This window comes from Coturnix japonica, chromosome 4 (assembly GCF_054131305.1).
Source record: "Coturnix japonica strain WE chromosome 4, WE-NBRP24, whole genome shotgun sequence".
Lineage (NCBI taxonomy): Eukaryota > Metazoa > Chordata > Aves > Galliformes > Phasianidae > Coturnix > Coturnix japonica.
Window position 1 is genome coordinate 34430664 of NC_140666.1, and position 21649 is coordinate 34452312.

At 47.3% G+C, this 21649-nt stretch overlaps 1 protein-coding gene across 2 annotated transcripts in view; it reads right to left on the reverse strand.

Moving 5' to 3' along the window:
• MAML3 (mastermind like transcriptional coactivator 3) overlaps window positions 1-21649 on the reverse strand; it is a 193879-nt gene that overhangs the window by 6121 nt on the left and 166109 nt on the right. The window contains exons 3-4 of one of the 2 annotated variants that reach the window (XM_015861040.3): window positions 3102-3344; window positions 558-642 (exon numbers count right to left, since the gene is read on the reverse strand). In XM_015861040.3, the coding sequence (XP_015716526.1) occupies window positions 558-642; window positions 3102-3344 (328 nt within the window). Of the gene's footprint in view, window positions 1-557; window positions 646-3101; window positions 3345-21649 lie in introns of both variants that reach the window. The other variant, XM_015861039.3, reaches the window with a different exon arrangement.

The window sequence follows — 21649 nt, forward strand, 5'->3', positions numbered from 1 at the left end:
CTAAACCAAAATAATTACCCTCACATTCCCCAATTATTTGTGAGCACACTGAAATAATCCTTGCTTTGTGAGTTCATTACAGAAATCTCCATTTTCATCTCAGGTATTTCATTACATTTCTCACACCTGACATTTATCAGACACTACTGCTGGTCCTTCTCCAGGTGAAGGTGACCTCTGTGAAATTCCCTGCTCATCAAATTAAACAAAGTAGGACATGAAGAAGAGTAAAACCAGGATCCAGCAAGTAATGCTGGCTGAAAAAAACACAACGATGAGGGTGAAGCAAACAAGATGAATCCACCGAACCCAGGAATCAAGCAGGCAAAACGTATGTCAAATACAAAATGCAGCTTTTGCTGAGCGGAACAGAAAGGAAATTAGAAACATGACCAAACATTCCAAGCTGGGCATTCCCCTTCTGTGAAATCTGTGGTACATGCAAGTGTACAACAGTCCACCTTCCTATTCTGCATCCACAAAATGCACAGGTTTTCGTACGCCCACTCCAGGGGTGTATTTTGCCTCCACAACACAAAAAAGAATGTGACTTTTACCTTGGAACTGATTGACCTGTTGCACTGGATATGGGCTCCGCTGTTGCTGCAGATGCTGCCGAGGCAAATGTGACTGCTGCTGCAACTGCTGAAAATGAATGAGGGAAAGAAAGCAGAAGTGAAAAAGATGATTAATTAATTAGTGAGCTGGAAAGAGGCTGGTGACAGAAGTGCTGCAGCAGAACCGCAGTGTTCCTTATCTAGCAAGTTGTTCTGGAGAGACAAGTAGAGACATTTGAAGAATCCTCCTGAGAGTACTTGGGCTACTCAACACACAGACTCCTTCTGGTTCAAAAAGGAATAAGTACTGAGGCTAACATTGTCTCTCCTTACTTACAAGCACTTCATCTTGACCTCTAAAGAGCAAACTGAACTGTCCTCAGGCTGAATGGGGAGGGAGGGTTATAAGAAAACTCAGCTCACCCAGGTCTGAGTGCTGCTGTATCCACACACCCTTTCCTTCCCCCAGCCCTGACAAGACCTGTATATATATGTATATATATATATAAATATTTTCCTATATATACTCCTGGTACAAGACTGCAGTCCACCTCTGCATCCACAGTGCTCAGCTGCAAAGGGCAATGCCTCCTAATCTGAGCACTGTGACCCAAGACCACTGCCTAGCCAGAACAGAAACAGCTACTAAGGCACATTTCCTCTTCCTCATGCTCTCTGGGGAGTTGGCAATTGCAAAATGCTCCTGTCCCTTAGTCCAGCCCATGCTGGTCCTCTGTGCTTTTTTTTTTTTTCTTTTTTTTTTTTCTGTGAATACTCAGGCATCTAAAACAGAATCAAGGGTTGATTATAAAAACAGAGAGCATGCCTATCAGACCTTTCAAAGCCCTGGGTATACTTGACCGAGCAGTTACTACAATGACACTTCTCATTGCTTTCATCTGCACCTGTACAGATGCTTTGTCCCAAACCAGGGCTGAGGAACAAAGGAAAGAGAATGGCAAAGACAGAAAGGAAGCAAATACTAATTCTAATGCTTATAAATACACATTACATATGATCAAAGAGATTAAGGGAACTTTATTAGGAACAAAACACTCAAAAGCTAGGAGCTTATGGGCTGTGCCTTTTAGTCTTGCCTTCAGCATCCGAGTCAGTGAGTGGCTCTTGGGTTTACACAAATGAACTGGCCTGGTTCATGCAGAGGGAATACTACTGCATCATCGCTTGTACTTGTTTCCTCTGAACCCATTCATGCATCTTCATAGGATCACAGAATCATGGATGGTTTTTGGTGGGAAGGGACCTTTAAGATCATCTAATTCCAATCCCCCTGCTATAGGCAGGGACACCTCCCACTAGACCAGGTTTCTCAAAGTCCCATCTGGCCTGCCCTTGAACACATCCAGGGAGGGGGCATCTACAACTTCTCTGGGCAGCCTGTTCTAGTGTATCACCACTCTAAAAGACTTTCTTCCTAATATCTAGTCTAAATCTACTTCCAGCTTAAGTCATTTTCCCTCATCCTGTTGCTACATGTCCTTATAAAAAGTCCCTCCCCAGCTTTCTCATAGGCCCTCTTCAGGTACTGGGAGGCTGCTATAAGGTACTAGCTCTCTCAGCCTGTTCCTGTAGGGGGGATGCTCCAGTCCTCTGATCATCTTTGTGGCCCTCCACTGGATCTGCTCCAACATCTCCATATCCTTCTTGTGTTGGGGGCTCCAGAACTGGATGCAGTACTCCATGTGGGGTCTCATAAGAGCAGATTAGAGGGGCAGAATCACCTTCCTCAACCTGCTGGTCATGCTTTTCCTGATGCAACCCAGGATATTGTTGGCCTTCTGGGCTGCAAGTACACATTGCCAGCTCGTGTTGAATCTTCCATCAACAAACACTCCCAAATCCTTCTCAGGGGTGCTCTCAAGTGTGACACTTTTTAGGAGCATCCTTCCCGTTCCTTGGGAGATAAGCTTTATGTTGCTCAGAAGGGCCATGTGAAGATGGGCTAACCATCAGTACTTCTGTGGTTATACAGCATGCACAAGTTCTAACTCAAAGTGGCACCCAGGTCTTAAACTGTATTTCCCCTGACAAGAGCTAGGAGAAACATGCTGAGCTTAGACTGACCTATCAGAACATTTTCTAGGTGAAGTAGAGGACTGCAAGTTTAACTGAGGTGTGAGCTTGCAGTAACTGAACAGTGTGACTTCCTGCTGGCTTTTCTCCTGGGTTGCCTTTAAATTGCATCTGAATTAAACACACATAAGACATGACCATTTAGACCAGGTAACGTAACGTCTGTACTGCACAAGCCTGAGAGCTCTGGGAATTGGTGTCAGGCTCCAGTGTCACATCTTCACACTGCTGCTGCTGGGGTTGTGCTTACTGCTGCCCCACTTCAGCCCAGAGAGTTCCCACCTCTCCCTGAGGCTAGCATGACTGCTTGCATTGTTTGTGTGATAAAACAGAGTAAAGAACTGATCTTGGAGATCAGAGAATCGCTGAAGGTGAAAGGAAGGGCTGTGCTGCACTGTCTGTAGTATTGTGATCTCACGTCAGCCGCAGAACCTGAGACAGATACCATACCTGCTCTGCTAGGATCTGCTGCTGTTGCTGCCTCTGCTCTCTTAGGAACTGCTGCTTCTGCTGCTCTATCACGTGCAGCTGGGCTCTCTGCTCGATCAGCATCTGCTTCATGATGGCTGCTTGCGGCTGGTTGCCCAGGAAGGGCCCCCCCGAGCTCGTGCCTGTGACCACGCTGCTGGCTCCTGGAGGGACAGAGGGCTGCATGGCTGCTGCACTCCGGGACAGTCCCACCTGGTGCTGCTCCTGTGTGGAGAGAGGGAGAAGGGCTCATTACTGAGGGTGCTCTGCCTGTAGGGAAGCTATGGCTCATAACACTGAGTGCTGAGTCTGCGGGCAAGGGTTGGAGCTTGGAGAAAGTGGGAAAACTGGGCAAACGCTGGTGGCTTGTGGCCACGCTGTCTGCTGAAGGGACAGGGGCAGGTTTCTCCTGTCTTGCACCAGAACCTGAAGCTCTGGGCCTCCTCCAATAAGGCAGGAGCACTTCATGATTCACCAGTATCACAGAATCACAGAATTGTAGTAATAAGAAGAAAAGAAAATGGGGTGTGAGGTTTATTTGCACTCAAAACAAGTAGCCTCTGAGCAATGATTTTACCAAGGTTTTCCTCCATCATCACGACTTTTTCCACTTCCTTCTCTTTCTCCATGAACTGTCATATGGTTCTTTGGACTCAGGAGCAGAGGTCTGAGGCACACACAGTGAACTCTGAGCCAGCGGCCCTAATTTCCACTGTATTGCACCAGAATCTCAGGATTTAACCACATCACATGTTTATCTGATTCCATCCCACTAGGACAAAGAGCTTGTAGCTGGAAGGACGCGGGACACGTGATGCCACAGATACCTATTCCTAAGATCACCCTGCTCTCCCCCGCCTCTGCGTGCAGGATCTTCCCGCAGACCCCATCTCCTCCGCAACTCCCGGTGGTGCTGCCGGGAGCGGCGAGTTGCCGGCAGGGGCCGCTGCCCGCCCGCTGCCACGGCTCGGCTCGGCTCGGCTCGGCTCAGCATCGAGTGCTGAGGCCAGGCCAGGAGCGCTGCAATGGCTCCGGTACCCAGGAGCAGCGAACAACTCGCTGCCAGCAACAGAGGTGGAGGGTTCCTTTTACCCATGTAATGAGTGGGGTGAGCTCACTGGCAGGGAAAAGCTAACTAATCCTAAGGCAGGAAATAATAAGCCAGGAAATAAGAAGAAAATACAATTTGTCCACATCTCCACTTTGCACAGATAGTCCCTGAAGGGCTCTCTGCTGAGAGGCAGCTTCCCAGTGTTTGAGCTCCTGTCTCCGTTGAGCTCATGCTCTGGTTTTAGACTTTCCCCTGCTACTCCGCGCTCCCTTCTCACACAGCACCTCACTGCCCGGTCCAACATCTCGCTTGGGGACATGCAGTGAGGGCTCCATCCTGCCCCCCTGCCCTCCCCCTGCCCCAGTGAAGTCATCAAGCTGAAGATTGCATAACTGATGCACAGAGTGATCTTGTGTTACACTGGGAGACGGGCCAACTGCTTCCATTTATAGACAACAGCAACGCCACGCTGCCAAAGAATGGAGCCTTTGCTGCAGCTACAACACAGAAAAGAGGGAAAGGAAAACCAGGAGCCAGAGGCTCGTTGTGCAGTGACATCAGCAAGAGCTGCCCCCAGCCCTTGGGGCTGCAGCCCACTTCGACACAAGCTCACAGCAGAGCTGCCATCCCGGCTCTCACACATACAGAGGGAGCAGTGCTCCACGGCAGCAGTGCGCACAGGGGCTCAGTGCCATACTGCGTTACGCTACTCCTTGGCTTCGGGGCTGCAGAAGGCAGAGAGCTCTGCAAGACGCCCCAGCAGCTGACAGCCCGCGCAGCAGCTGGAGGAAATGTGAAGATTAGCACCAAGGTGTTACTTCCAGGGCCGTGTGTTCGGCCATTTCTAGGCACAGGAGTTCGCCTATTCATAGTGAAAACTTCCTGCTTCCAGCTTTAATAACAGATTTAAAGCCAGGCCTTTTTCATCAAGCCAGAACACCACCCTCCCCCCCTTTCCATTTTCTTTTTGGCCAAAGCTCTTCCCAAACAACGATGAAAATCCCCGCTGACATCACCGGGAGCAGCACTGGGCTGTGTATCCTGACAGTAGGAGCACAGCCTGGGCAGAAGGGCCCCACCAGCTCTTCCACATGAGTACCTCTGCAGTGGGCACTGCTCCACTAAGTGTGTCCACTTCCCAAATCTTCCATCCTCACCCTGCTCTTTGCTCTCCTCTCTGTGGCAACTGGCACCTCTTCCTTGCTGCCCTGCAGACACCCCCACCAGCCTCAGGGAAGCGGTGCCTGTCGGCCCCTTCCTGTAGTGTGACTCACTGTATGACTCAGGCTGCCGTGACTCCAGATGGATTTTTGGGGATGCACAGCAGTGAGGGGACAGCCCCACTCCTTCCCCCGGGGTCTGTGCTCATGTGTACCCGTGTGTGGGGGTGCCCTCATACATACTCAGGAGGGTGAACTTCTATGGGGACCCAGCTGCCCTGTCAGTGCCTGAGAGGGAGTTGCCCACTGCTGGCAACTGGTCCTTGGTTAACCATAAATCCTGTGTCCTCCAAATGTATTTCTGGGGATCTGCAGGAGCGATGGGTCCTCCTCAGGAGTTTGGGGTAATGCATGTGTATGTACAGTTATGCACACTTAACATCACTGGCACTGAAAGCAGTGTCAAAGCAAGACAGTCGATTGAACCTGAGCTCGCTGTGCCTTCTGTGGTACGTGAACTACTGCAATCCTTCAACACGCAAGCAGCAAAAGTGCAAACAGAAGCCAGGAGGTGACTTATCCTGCATACTGCATGAGAGGAACAACACTAGAAAGAGATGTGCAATCAGACGTCTACATTTTTGAGCCAGGACAGAAAAAGAAGAAACAAAAATGATTTGAGGCAGAAAGTGTCTTCCAGTGAAGGACTTCAAGAGCTCAATCATTCCGCTTAGCACAAAGAAAACAGAGATGCTTTGACCACGGTGTATAAAAATACCTTCACGAGGGAACGAACCCTTTAAAGAGCCCTTTTATCCAGTGAAGAAGGCAAAACCAGATACAAGGGCTGGAAGCCAGAGACGGATTCAAATCAGAAAGAAGAATCAAATTTTTAGGCCATGATTTCATTACCCACCAGAAACGGTAGGTCTCTGCTGTTCCTAAGACAAAAGCCTTTCTGAGTAAACACAACTTTGTGGTAGAACCTATGGGCCTGTGACGGACAAGGCACTACCAACCTCTCACCTCCATGCACTCTGAGCTGCTGCTTGCTGGCAGCAAAAATATTACTGGATTTCTGTACACCTCGTAACAAGAAAACTTATTATGTACCCAGTGTTTTTGGAGTAAAAAAGTACCTGTATTCCCCCAGAAATATTTCTATTAAATTCCTGTACTGTTGTCACTTACTGTGTCTGGCAGGGATCTCAATCCCTCTGTCTAAATGTGGCTGCCCAAGCACAGCCGCCTTCAGCAGAACGGTGCCATCCGACCGACTGAGGGAGTTACAAATTCATTCACTTCTGACTTCTTTTGTGCCTCACATGAGCCAGCGTGCAGGATGAAGGGAAGGGCTGAACTGTTTTGTGACTGCATCCACTAGCAGACTTTGCAGGGCGGACCGCTTCACTCTCATCCTCTGTCATCCATCCCAGGGAGGGGCTTCAAGCCTCTCCTCTCCCTGGGCCCCCGGTTGCCATGGTCTTTCAAATAGTATCTGAGCGAACAAGATCTCTCTGACGTTTGACGCCAGACCTCTGCATGCAGCCCATTTGTTTTCCTTTCACCTCCCTCTCCTTGCATCTCTCCTCCCCGTGTTTTCGATACGGTTTGCTCTTGCTGCAGAACAAACAGAATCCACCAGAGTATCACTTTGATGTATGTGTTAGTCCATAAGAGGGACTAGTTTCTTTATTTCTAGTGACAAAGTACACAACAAAGGATCTGAAAATTAGCAGGTGCTTTCCTAACATGGTTTAGGGGCTAAAGACTCCTGAAGGCCCTCACCAGCACCTACGAAGCCACCAAAGCCCACGATCCTACTCAGGTGCGGTGTCACAACGTGTCCCCTACTCACAGGTGACTATGGCACAAGGCTCCTGCCCCACATGGACATGGAGCTCCCTCAGGAGCCAGCACTCATGACTGTGGTTGGGAGGTGGTTGGGAGCAACACAGTGAGGGCTGGGCTGACCCCAAGGCCAGAGCCTGTTAGAAATGGCAGCGCTAAAGGTTTTAGCTTTAATCAATGCCCGCTTCGAGTCCATCTGGAGCTGAAGGGAGGAGAGCTAATGCAAAACACAAGGATAATTATGGCTAGAGAGCCTTTGAGAAGGGGGAGAGAAGAAAAATGGAAGATGAAAGCAGGCAAATGGTTTAAACAAACAGTCACACAGGGCCAATGAAAAGGGGAAACCGAGGGAAAATGACACAATAAAAATAAATGCTGTAAGAGAAGGAAAAGCTTCTAGCACATACAGGGAAAAATACAGAGACCGGGAAAACACAGATACAAGGAAAAGATGCTCTAAAAAAGTTTTCAAGCAGCAAATGCTAAACCGCAACCTGGCCGTTCCTTCTCCTATGATGTCCCAAGCCCCCACCACATTATCCCCTCACACCCCACAGAGCTCATTGGGTACAGAGGCATTTCACAGCCCAGCTCCAGCTCATGGCTTCTAGAGTTTGGTTGTTTGTGCTTTCCTCTTGGTGAAATTTTACTCATTCTCCCCTTGGCTGTTTTGTTTGAGGATAAACAAAGGTATTTTTCACGCTTAAGGACATTTTTCAGATCCTTTCCTCTGTGCTGTGATAAATGAAATCTCTTTCATTTTTAGAAAAAACAAACTTGGCACTTGTGTTGATCCTCAGCAAGAAGCATGTAATTTGCCAAGCCCGAAAGAATCCTGGCTGAGAAATAAACACACTGGGCCATATGCTCGCCTTCCCCTACGCAGAAGGCAACTTACCTCAAAAATTGGTACGAGGCTGAAGTTGCCCCATGTTGTTGCTTCTGCCAAAGCAAAAAGAAATCCTCAGATAACTTCAGCGCAAAGGTCTGGGGCTCTCACAAAGTAGCTGTGCATGTGGGGACCTCCCCTGCACCTTCCCCACCCCATTGGTGACTCTGGTTTCTTTGTTGGCACAAATGGGGTCATTTGCTCACAGTACTGCTGCATTATCCTTATCAGTACTTCCTGGCACTGCTTGATTTGCAAGTGAACAACCCACACAGCCCAACTGTTCCTTTCGTACCCCCCTCCCTGTCTCATTCACAGCATGCCCACATAGGAGGAAGATCACACCCCATAAGGGCCTTGATGCCGCAAGGACCCCTCTCAGTTCCCCCTTCCTTCGCTGAATTGCTACAGGAAGTGCCATGTCTGTAACAAACACAGAGGCAGCCCACCAGGTTTGGTGGACTTAAGCAGATGGCATGTGTGATGGCTAAAACCACCAAGACAGACACACAGACACTTGTTATGACCTGTACAAACTCATGCATAAATTCCAAGATCATCCCCTGCCAGACACCAACACAGAGAGCTGGAGTAACTCCCCTGTCCCTGAATGCAGGTACTTGTCCATGCAGCTTATCTGCAGGTGGTATTTCACTCCAAAATCAAGAGCCCAACGCTATTTGGCAAGACCAAGGGAAACAGTCTTCCACTGCTGCTGCCCAGCAAAGCCATGCTGCCTTTGCAGTAGTTTCAAGTAACTCACTTGAGGTGGCAGGGATGGCATGCCAGTCCTGGGATTTTATGAGCTAGTTCTTTCAGCATCCTTGAACCAAGGCTGCCCATCACCCAGTTCCAGCACTGAAACCTTGCTCATTTTTCCTCCACTTTGGACACAGCCTGTGTATTTCCATTAGCCATCCAGCCTTTGTTTTGACATCCAATCTCACCAGCCCTAGTAAGAACTGACAAATAGTTCTGATTTGGGCAGTGCTTAGGCAGTCTTCAGCCATAACACTCTCTTCACTGCATGGTTCCTGCCTTCTCTCCAGGGTCTCCTTTATTTATACAGCTCAGGAAAACTCCACTCCAGAGTTAATTTCTTTTGCAAAGCCTGACTCAGCTTGGCTTTAGGCAGTCCCCAGACTTCTGGATCTCTAAGGAATGGCTTCCTTTGCTGAGGAAGTCCTTATTCACTCCTCCTGAGGCTTTCTGAATATCCTTAATACCTCTTCTGAGACAATTACTTATTAAGCTTTAAACTTTTTTCTTTTTTTTTTTAAACTTCCTGTACACCGTGAATGCTTTTTCCCCTCCTTGATTCTGTCATCTTTGTAATGCTTACTCATGTTTGCCAGCCTAGCCAGCCCTCGCCACCGCAATCCCAGCTGCCTTTTTGCAGCCTTTGACTCACTTCTCAAGCCCTGCCTTCTGCCACTGCTGAAAAGTCTCATCCCTGCTCAGGGCTCCCCCCTTGCCTCCTGCCCAGCTCTCCCTCCCAACTGTGGCCCCACTGCTTGTCCTGCTGACCTCACTGTGTCCTGTTTTCTCATCTCCCCTAACCCCCTTTGCCTCCTCTTCCTTCAGGTCTCTTGCTCTGCCTCCTTCCCCTCACCACATAAGCATGCTTTATCTTCATGCTTTAAAAAAAATAATCTAAGCAATCCTTGAGTCCAAGTGCCTCACCAGCCTCTACACTATCCCTCTTCTCACTGTCATCTCTAAGCCTATTGAATATGCTGCCTATGATTTATATGATTTGGATTGAATTTAGCCCCCATCTCCAGCACAGATTCTTTTCCAAACAGGCTTTCGCTGTTTGCCTGTCACAGAAACCAGTATCACAGAGACCCTAATAGCCTTTATCTTGTGGAGCTTGGTGCTGTTTTTCTCCATGGCTGCCTGTCAGCTCCTAGCACTGCTGACCAAACCCTACCTGCTGTCTCCAATCTCCCTAGTGCTCTCACTTGACCCCAGCACTTTTCGTTGTCCATTCCATGTTACTATCCAGTCACTGCTCACCCCTGCACAGTTCTGCAGCTCTGCAACCTCAGTCTTCTCCTCTCTCCCCCTTGTTGCATCTCTGAGCAAGCTCTCCGGCTGTACAAGTCCAAGGACTCCCTCTATGCTGGCAGCTCACAGGCCTGCTTCTATCCAGTCTGACTAAATTCATGCCTGCTTCTGGGATCACCTTGTGGGTACCTGTTAGCTTCAGCTCCAACCAGGCTCCAATCCTCCATCACTTGCCTGTGACTTGGCCCATAAGCTGGTAGTCATCTTTGCCTCACGCCTCCATGCTGAGTCCTATAGTGGTGCTTGCATGCCCTTGCACTGTGATGGTTGCAATCGCACCCTGCCTGCAAGGCAGCTGGAGGGCTGCTGCCCAAGCCACGTTCTTCACCTAGTGAGTGTCCTGACTGTGCCATCTCGCCCTTTCCAGCCCTCTCCTGGTTTCCATTCCTTTCCAATTTCAGCCCCCTCCCTTGTTTTCAAACCCAAATGCAGCATATCCTGCCTTGCACACCATTTCTTGTTCACATGCCGAGCGCAGAAGTCCATTCCATCTTGGCCAGCTCTTTCCCACTTGTTATGTTTTAGATACAAGTGCCTTCATGCTTTCCTCCCTGCTGGACTGCATTTCTGGGAGGAGATTCTCCAAATCACACAAATCTGACCATGACCTCTGGCCTCTATGTAGTCAGATTTGTAGGAGTCTGTGGAAGTTCCTGTCTCCACTATGCCCAGCAGCAGCCTCTGCTGTTTCCTTGTGCTCTCTGGTGTGTTTGTCTCCCTCATTATCTCTTATCTTGCTCTTAGGTTGGAAGTACTTGGGGGGGAAGGAAATATATTTACATCCTGCACTGCAGGGAGCCCCACACAATAGAGCTCCTGGGCTGTGACTCAGGGGTGCCACCCAGCACAGCAATTTACAAGTACAGCTTCAAGTCTGTGAGCGACTATGTCTGTGCTTTATATTCTGTAGATGTGAGAACACCAAAATTTCAATGTGCCCTTGCTCCAATTCTCCTCCTTTTAAAGGGTGCAATATTAGGATGAGATATCATATGCTGAAAAAGTCAGGAAATGCTAAGTTACAGTTCCCACGGCAATTGTAACTCAGGCTCACATGGCAAGGCACAAAGGTTATCACCATACACAGCAACGGAGAATGCTGAACTCATGCAAAGTGACCGAATTATCGCTGTGGCAGACACCAGGTCTTTGAACTTCTGGGCAGGTGGAGCCTTAAGACATTTACAGGGGTTTTAGCACTTAATTCTAGAAAGCCAGAGTCCATCAACTTACAAATAAAAGTCAAAATTATGTTGTACAGCGAGCCGCCAGTCCCAGCAGCAGCGTGTAACTCACTTTGCAGAAACACAGCTAATGGCAATGAGAAATATTTCCATTACTTTATGAGCTCTGGTAGCTGTCAGCAGAGAGAGGGATCTGCCGATCAGAGAAATCTGGGAAGACATCAGTGTGTCAGAACAAGTGAAAAGACTTGACACAGAGGGCACATTTTTGTTGAGCAATTTGCATTAGCACTTCTGGACAAATTCTACATTTCACATGCAATTCACAAACCAACAGCAGCGGTGCTAATTGGTGCAGTTGCCACTCAAATGCGGTGCCTTGTTTGAGCTATCACTAACATGAATGAAGACTACAGCAATTATTTTGCAGGCTTTGAGTTGGGTTCCCCCTGCCCCCACTTGCATCCTTGTAATTTCATTATCAATATACCTTAAAATAAAACGGAACGGAAATGCAAACCTCAGAAAAGATCAGCCGAAGTCATGAAGAAAAAACTGTTTGCCAAAGAATGATGCTCTTCATGACTACAATGGTCAGCCCTCTTGTCATGGTGAATCTGACTGTGCTGCAGAGTGCCACAGCTAAATGTTCATCTGTAAAGCCAGAAGTAAGGGGCAGAGTACTGGTGACTCTGAAAGACCCAGGCACTAAACCAAGGCTGTGCTCTGCACATATCTCAAATTCTGATGGGGGTGACAGAATCTCTCTGCTTCCTCTGAGGTGGTAATTGAACTTATTTAACTTAAAACAGGGCAGTTCTCTCATCCATCATTCTTTATCCTTTGTAAAATCAAGTATCCTGAGAAAAGGAGAGCACTTCCACGCCGCAGCTTTCTATTACCAACACTTTAAGTGCTCAGGCAGCTGTGGCTCAGCTGAAGGAAGGTTTGCCTGATTCCTTTTCATAAAGTTGGACAGCTATTTTTATACCTTATTTCCTTTAGGCCCCCACAGTGCAAAATCCAAAGGAGCTAATGGGATTGGCAGGCGCATAGATTATTGGAGACCTCCTCTAGCCCAGCATTCACATTTTCTTACTATATTTTTTTCATAATGCACAGTGAGAAAGAGAGAAACTTACAATTACAGATCTTCCCAGCCAGCTCTGATACCTTTATGTTCAAATGCTCCAGGAGAGACCAAGGCACAATAGCTAGAGACAGAAAAGAAAGAAAATCCTATCTAGATACACAACTAGATCCAAATAAATCTAAATCTGAAAAAACTGGATCCTTAATGCAGTAATTTGGTTGTACCTCTGCAGTGCCATGCTGTGGGTTCCACTGCAGTGTTCTACTCCCCCAGCCCAGCTCCAAGCCGCAGGAAGGCGCAGAGGTGTGAAAGGACACATCACCACAGCTACTGGGCACATCAGGAGCTCCTGTGTTCAAGATCTGGCCCAGACAGCTGATCCCTCAAGCCCTTTCACAGAGAAAAGCAAGCAGTGCCTACTTGAAGCCATGAGCTGCGCTTTCTGGTGGCAGAGCAAGCGCTTTTGGACCTCTTAATATTTTCTCCCTGACAGAAGTTTGTAGTTCCCCACCTGCTTGAGTGTAATTCACCACAAAACATCAAACATACATTCAGTCCTTTGCAGACATATCATTACCTTATGTGTTCATGTAATGCACATCTGTAGCACATTGGCAGTACACCTAGTTAATGTGTGGGAGACTCCTAGGTTCAAAGCCTCCAGTGTTTCTTTTGTTCTCTAATGAATCCTTCTTTTGTTTGGCTCCCCCCTCCCCTTAGGTTGTAGCTGTAATTCTGTCATTAGCATCTTAAAACTCTTTTCCTCTGAAACCACCTACAACACTACAATAAGCTGGGAACATCCTAGGAAGCACCTAATGAATCACAATTCTTACCTAAGACAAGTTTAACAGGTTTGGGTCACCACTACCAGCAGCAAATAGCTTGGTTAGCAAGCAGTAATCAAATATGCCACTAAAAACCAGGAGAGGAGGGATCTCAGCTGGTAAGGTTTGTAAAGTTCAAACAAAAGATGCATTCATGGTCACTAAGAGTGTCACAATTTGGACAAGTCTCTGCAGAAGTCTCTGCTTCTCAGAGTCTAACAATCAAAGCACTTGTGCCCTTCCATGAAGGCACACTGAAAATGCCGAGCTGTTTCTTTTGTGCAGAAACATTCTGTTGAGTTTTCACCCAACTTCAGTCTAATGATGCATGAGAACATGTAACACTGAGATACCTACTAATCCTGAGCTGTGGTGCGATCACTGGGCTCATTACAGTTCTTTCCAAAGCTGCCAGACCTCTTTGAGGCAGCTTAGAGACTGTGAGAGAGCCAGGGTGTGATCTGGGGAATTTCCTCTGTGGGAAATGCAGAGCCAAAGCAGGAAGGCCACACCACTGGCAGAAGTGTCAGGGCTCCCACGTACTGCGTGTCTTACACGCTGTGGACATCTCTGGCAGCTTAACTGCAGCATTTACGTGTCCACGCACCATTATCTGCACTCCTCTGCACCTCAATAAGAGAGCTCAATTTCACAAAGAGGTTTGTGATTCTTAGTCAGTATGGCAATATGTGTCTAACATTGCCAAACAATTCAACTTGTAAGAGAATCAGATTTCAGCATTTAGTTTGTCACCACCCCAAATAAATAAATAAATCAAAACAGCTCCTTAACAGGCACGACATATTAGTAACGTGCATTGTTGCCCCATATTCATCAATTAGCATTATTATCTTTACTTAACTGTAAGTGGCATGTTTCCTTTGTTGGCTTCCTTCCAATTAATCTGCGACTGAGCTGAGGTAGCATGCTGCCTCAGTGCTTGTGATGAGACATTCCTCTCTTCAAAAACACAAATGCACCTCCACCTGAAAAATGATGTCATAACAAAGCCCAAGAAAAACAGACAAGCAGAAATCAAGCCCATTCTTCCTCTCTGTGGCTTTTCAGTTACAATCAAGATAGAGCCCCAAGCCTTGAAGCTTGGCCTCTGACTGCTCCCACCTTCCTGCTGCTGTTTCCCACAGCAACATGGGCACCACACTGCACAGCAGCTTCAAGGGGCAGCAACAACCCAAAGGCATCATGCCCCATAACCAGTGCCCTTTTGTAAATGAAGCAGCACCACACTCACAGATTGACAACAAGACGCAGCTGTAGAAGAGGAAGGCCTGCTGCACTTTCAGCAGGTGCTCAGCAGAGGCGTGTTTGCTCACAAGAGGAAATGACCCAGGATTTACAATGGCAAAAACAAGTACACAGGCTGAAAGACTAATTAGCCCGTTCCCTCTCCTCAAAATATTTTCTTATGGACTGAAAATACATCCTGTATCTTAGATGAAATGAAGAGGAGTGCACAGACTGTTAATAACCACATTACAATAAAGCCACCTTTAAAATTCAGAAACCAAAGACATTCCTGTTCCCAAGGTTGTGCTCAAAAGCAATTCACTATTGTGGCTCTCATTTATATGTTTTCACTGCGTTTCCCCACCCCACTAATCTTAGACAGCTTCAAAATTAATTTCTTCTTTCTCAAAAGGCTGTGGCCAAGCTGGCTGGTGCAGGCAACAAGCTACTGCCTTTCCCTGAAGCCAAAATCACTGCCTTACAGGACAAAAATCTTCATCCACCGCAGACTCAGCAGTCACAGCTCAGTGCGAAGTACAGCGCTGCAGCTCTAGTCTTAGCATCTTTTCCAGGGGAATGCAAGTAATATTAGTGCAAAAAGAGACCTAAAGCTATTTAAATGCTGAAACCAAACTTAATTGCTTAATTGAACAAGGTTCCACCTCCTCAAGAATAAGTCAAGCCGTTCAGCAGTGGAAAAAACTCGTGTTGACACTGCCCTTGTTTATTTGGCCGTGTGTCAGCCCAAGAGGGTATATTTAGCTTTTGTGTGCTTGCAGGACTGCATCTTGCAGCTCAACAGGAAATCTCTGGAGTCAAAGCTAAAGATATCACTGCACGCTCGGAAATTTACAGCCAGCTGTAAAAGTGGAGCTGTGGTGGTCAGAGTGCTCAACAGCCTTCTTTCAGATGAGCGCAGAGGCCGAATTAAACACTCCACTGTGCTGAGAGCTGGGCTGGCAGGGTGCACCCGACGAGCTAAACATAGCAACAGGGGCAGTCTTCTTCAGATAATGCTGGATTGATCCGTCCTGTTCCCACTCCCTAACTGGTCCAAGTGGGAAAGCTGGGGCACACATGCATGTGGAACTGCTGAAGGAGCATGGGTACCTCCTCCTCCTCTGAAACTTTAGGAAATGTTAGCAGTTATTTAGGCCAAAATTAACCACTCTGCAAAGGCGCAGTGAAGGGCAAGGCCTCAGGGTAAACTGCGGTCCCTGTGAGCTCACCCTGCATGGCACTGCATGAAGCGCCATGCTGTGTTAGCCCTGTGGTGCACCAAAGGATCAGGACCACCAGCTTCAGCAAAGCAAAGGCAGGAACACGCCCCAAAGCTGTTCTCTACCAAGATAAAGGAGAGACAGGATGCAAAGCCAGCTCTTGTTTTCTGTTAATAAGTGCTTTCTTTCACTATCTTATCATTTTCTCTCAAGTAAGGCTAGCTGACTGCATTTCATCTCAGCTTTGGGAAAGCTTCATACGGTCCAAGTAATGTGAGTAACCCAAAGCATACCTCTCTTTGCTCAGCAACAGGAGAGCCACGTATGTTTATGAAGCAAAATCAAAAATGAGGAAATGTGAACAAGCAGTCCCCTCCTGGGTGAGCTCCTCAAGATACAAAGTGTTCTGTCAGCAGCTGTAGAAGGAAGTACCACAGCCCTTTGAGTCCTGCACGCTGCTGATACTAAAAGCAGCAACTTGGTTTATCTAAGTAAGTTTACCCCGTTTTCTCGCGTGCTGATGCCATCCTGCCTACAGCTGACTGGTTCCACAAGAAGTGGCTCATTTCTTTGCCTCCACACAGGCCATTAATGTGAGAAGAGGGAGCACAGGTATAGATATAGTCTAAACAAAGTGTGCAGAAATGTTAGGAAGGTAATTAATTGTAAGGATGGGATTTGGTGGTCTGAAGCATCCACAATCCTGGCTGATTCTGGCTGAATTACTGCCCTGCCTTGGTCACCCCAGCCATATTTCACTGGAGTGCTGACACCAACACAGCACACCAGGACCTGCTGAGCTGCAGTGACAACCACGTGCTTCAAGAATTTTCTCAAAAACCCAGAACCACCAGAACTGTATTCACTTTCTGCAAGCAGTGGGCAAAAATCTGATTCAGAATGAAGCAAGTAAGAAAAGGAATGAATTCATGTATTCTGTTTAACTCTGGCTTTCTTCCTGCCATGCCGGAGAAGGCAGGCTGGCCACTTGGCCAGCAAGGAGGGATTCACTGCAGCCCAGGCAGCACTCATTTCTCTGAACCCCGACATAAACCCTTCCCTCTTCCAGAGCTCAGCAAGACTGAGTGGTAGAGCCCCGCGAATCTGTCACGGCTGTCGGGAGCTGACAGCTGTGCGCTCCCCCTTCGACAATCTGTTTCCTCTTTGTCAGGTGTAATTTGAGTGCTACACACCACCAGGCACACATTCAGCCCCTCATTACCGGCGCCTGTGTGAGGCTCGGTTACCACTGGAAGATTTAAGGACAGTGCTGAGATGGGTGCTGCAGTGGGCTGCTGTTGGCTGCCACCTGGCAGCTCTGCCTGCTGGAGAAGGCATGGTGCCTCCCATTGCCAAAACCAGCTTACTGACGGGCCGGCTGCAGGAATCAAAGGCCACCAGTAAATGGGAGTCCTCTTTGCAGAGAGAAGCATGACACCGGTCTCAAAGTGTGAATATGTGCCAGGGTAAAAGGCTGCTCAGCAGCCCTCTCTACTGGGGCAGTTCTTTGGGTTGCTGACATCTCCATAGAGCAACACACCACAGTCCCCAAGACGTGCTGTGCCCATCCGCGACCTGGCTAGATGCTGTCCCTGGAGTCCACACAAGATGCCAAGCATGCAAAACTGCTGCTGGGATTACATTGCCTACGCTTACCTCTGTGTGAAGTACACCGAGCTAAAAAGGCTCTTCTCTGATAATCCCAGCATTTCAGAGCTGTAGCGCCAGGAGTGCTCTCTGAGGGCACTGTTTAGTGGAGCATCAAATACAACGCAGAGCACGAGTAGCAGCGTCACAGGAGGCAGAGACGCAGGCGATCACCCAGTCTCTCAGCTGCGCAGGATTGCTCCCTCGAGGACTTTTTAGCCCAACACAGAGGCATTACTGCAGTGAGAGAATCTCAGAGCACATCAATGCTCCTTAACAAACAATGAAATGCCTAGGATGAGGAGGTGATCAAGAACTTTGTGATATATGCCCATTAGCAGACAGGTCCTTCTAGAGAAAGCCAGCAGAGCCTTCTTGTTAAAAGCCAATTGGATGAGTAACATTTAAAAAAAAAAAAAAAAGAAAAAAAAGAAAAGGTGTGTCACTTTTCACCAGCTGCCCCCTGGCTCAGTTCAGACAATTACAGCTTAACTACCAGGGTTCAGCTAAAGCCTTCCATGGTGTCAGCATATGAGATGTGGAGGGACACTGTCAAATACTTCAGACATTGAAATATCATTTATGAGAAGGGGTGAAGCTTTCCCTGTCAGCTCTTTCTTTTGTGTCTGAAAGAAGTAAGAGTGCTCAGAAAGGTAAAATGTGGTAGGTGTCTCTCGCAGTAGCCTTTACCTGTGGTCTTTCATTTGCACAGCTGCTGTGAAGAGGAGCCTACTCTGGAGTAAAATGGCTTTGCCATTTGACAGCAGCAGGGGACCAGCTGCCTTCCCCACATGCCTGCTCCTGATGAGCTGGCTTCCAGCAGGGCCACCTCCATGCTTGAGGACAACGTGACCCTGGACACAGACTGAACCCTTGAAATCAAATCCCTGCATATGCAGCAAGATGCTCCTTTACCACACTCGCTTGTTGTGCTCTTCAAAGCTGTCATTCAGTACAAAGAGAAGAGAACTACAAGCTTACCTTTAACCAAAAGCAGTTACACTCACAAGTCTCATAAACACCTCCAGGGATGGGGACTCCACCACACCCCTGGACAGCCTGTTGCAACACTCAACTGCCCCCATGAAGAAATTAATCCTAATGTCCATCCTAAACCTCTCCGGCACAATTTTAGACCACTGATAACAGATCTGCAGTTTGGTCGGCTCCGGATTATTCTTTGGATACCTAAAACTTTATGAGTGTAGAAACTTGCTTAAAAAAATACAAGAGCTGAGGTGAGGCATCCAATCAATCACCTGACTCTGGGAATCAAAGACTTGAGATAAAAAACAATGGATAAAATCCAAGATGTGTCAACATTACTGCTATACTTATTCATGGCCAGAATCAGCAAGGGAGATCTTGCTGTTCAGAAGAGTTTTCAGTGATGGAGCCTGGGAAGACAGAAATGTAAAGTAAACCAATGTAGACTGGTACTTACACTGCATTTCTAGCGTTGCCAACATAACTAAATAGTTACAATGATATTTAGTTGTGTTTATAAATGAAACACGGGATTTGTAGTTTGATTTATACTATTTCTTAAGATGCTTTTAAAAATGTTTAAGTAACTACCTGGAACGCTGGAAGTCAGGAAATCCAATACACAGCCCACCACCAGCTGCTAACTTGCTACTGGACCCTAAGCATATGTGTACTTCGGAGTGACACTTCCAGTGTGTTGAGACTCTCAGGACATGTATGTGCGAAGCACTGGAGCTTCTTCCATGTGCATTTTACCATTTTCAGGGTGAAATTTCTCCTTGGACTCCTACATGAAAACCATGCCAAATCAATGGACGTGCATTTATGTTTTTAAAAAACAAGCTCTGGCTTACTAAAGGGAAAGTGTTTGTTGTTCTCTGGTTTTCAGCAAAGGGTTCTTTCCAAGGGCACAGGGAACCACCCTTCTGTCAAAAACAAACTGCAACCATTTCCCTCAGCCACGGGCACAGTTGATGGAAACCAAAGGACTCACAAGAAAGAGCAGGGAGGACCTGCACCAAACTCAGGAGGAAGGTTTTACTGCTTTTTTCTTGTGCTTCTCACTGTTAAACAGTCCCTCTTCTCTAGGCTGCAGTACGTATAGCACAGTTCTGAGCTGAATGCCATCCACTCACCGCTCTGCTGGTGAGGTTCACTTGGCAGCTTCATGCCACGAACCACAGTCCCTATTTCTCAGGCCTATGAGGGATCCCAAGAACAATGATTCATGAAGAAACAGCATTTGTCGGGAATCCCACTGTGCCTTCTTCTGCAAAGAAAGGGAAGGGAAGGAGTGAGGAGGAACAAACTGATGCCCCCTGGGGCAGCAAGGCCACAACAGCCTTCAGTCCAGATCTTCTATGGGATGTTTCCTTACACCAACTGCTCTCCACCCACTCTCAGCAGCTCCTTGTTTCAGCCCTCCCCTGTTCTCCAACACTAACCTCCACAGGTGCACGAAGTGTTCCAGGATTGCCAGCTGCAACAGACTTCCTTTTGCTAAAGAAAATGCTGAACTGATTTCAGGGACACAACATGCAGTCACACACGTGGCCTTGCGCTATCTCTGCATTGACATCTTGTCCACTGATCCAAACAAAATGTGTCCAGGACAAGCTAGCCAGGACAAAAGCCAACAAATCTGTCAATTTTAGGCACTGGAGAGCTCAAGCAGAATGAAGTTGGCAATTGATCCAGGAATGCATAACCAGTGCTGTCACATCTTCACCTTCACCAAAAAGACCTTGCACAAAACCTCCACTTACATCATTTTGTGTAGGTTTTTGGAGCTCAGCATTTTTAAATCTCCTGCACCAGCAGCTAACATATTTCTCTGTAGAAATGGATAGAGGGGGCATTTCAGAACTCAGGGTGCCCGAGGGATGGGACAGCTCAAAGCCCTGCTTAAACCACGGTGCCACCTCTGACCTGCCAACTTTGAAAAAGAGGTATCACTAATTACTTGTGTCTGTGCACATCCCTAAGCACGGGTTGGGCTCTGGGACTTTTCAGTCAGTGCATGGCTCAGGAACAAACCCATGCAACACTGCTGGCAGGCTGAGGCTACCAAAATGTGCAGCAGCCAGAGCGGTTATGGAGAATAAGCAACAACATTTATTTACAGATCCACATACCTCCTGGTTTGATTTTATTTTCATCTGCAGTGCAATCTTCCATCTCAGTCCTCTAAAACATGAAGTTGTAACTTTATTTTGGGGGACAGTCCTCAAAATCATTTGTTACCAAATGTCATGCTCTTGAGTTCATTTCAACTACTGCTCCTTTGCTGTGCTAAAATAATGAATAATAAATAATGGTGGCAGCAGCAGCAATAGCGGTAGCTGCAGCAAGTCATCCAAAACCATTACACAGTACAAAAGGAAACAAGTCATATCTATTTTTCTCTTTTGTAATTTCTCATCCCATTTTTTTTAACCATGGATTTTACTGTTGTTATTGTCCCCTCTATCTTCTTTCCTTGCTTTCTTTCCACCAAGCAATCGGAGATTCCTAAAAAGTATGTACCTTTTGGATTTCACAATGCCAGTTACCTGCTTATTTTAGGTACTGCCTGCTACTGGAATACATAACTAAGTCCTAATAACCAGGTAAGTAGAAGATGCCCTCAACAACATTTGCTCTTACTTTTCTGTAGATCATACTTCTTTGGGGCCCATCCTGGAGAGAGTTGGTAAATTTCTACTCAGACAAATGTTATTCAGCATACTAACACCACTGGACACCAGTTTAGTTTGTTATTCTTCTCCCTGTCACCTCTGATGTTGCTGAACTGAATACCACAAGTAAAACAGTGCCTGAAGGATGAACACGCATGAGGCCACCCAATTCCCCCTTCAGCACCCCCAGCCTGCTGACAAGCTGCTTCTCCATGGCTGCTCTTTTGGAAGGCAGGAAGGTAGCACTATGGTGTGCCCTGGCTGACTCATCCATGTACCACAGTACAATCGCGCAGCTCCAACCAAGCCAATAAAAACCCTGCATACAAGCATGCTGTAGCTCTGGGAGAGAACTGCAGCCTGCAGAGGCAAGACAAAACACTTAATCAGTCTGAAAACACTGGTGAAAGAGCAAAGGAAAGCGTAAGAAAGATGTATCTGTCTGAGATCAGAGCCTGCTCCTGTCCTGAAAAGCAGCCATCTATCTGCTTGCCCCCTCTTCAAATTTGGCTTGAAAAGTGAATTTTAAGAGAATGGCTCAGCGGGGGCTTTCAGTGACTGAAATGCTAAATTTGTGACTTTCATATGTGATGCAGCAACAGCTCTCTGTGATCTATGCTCAAGG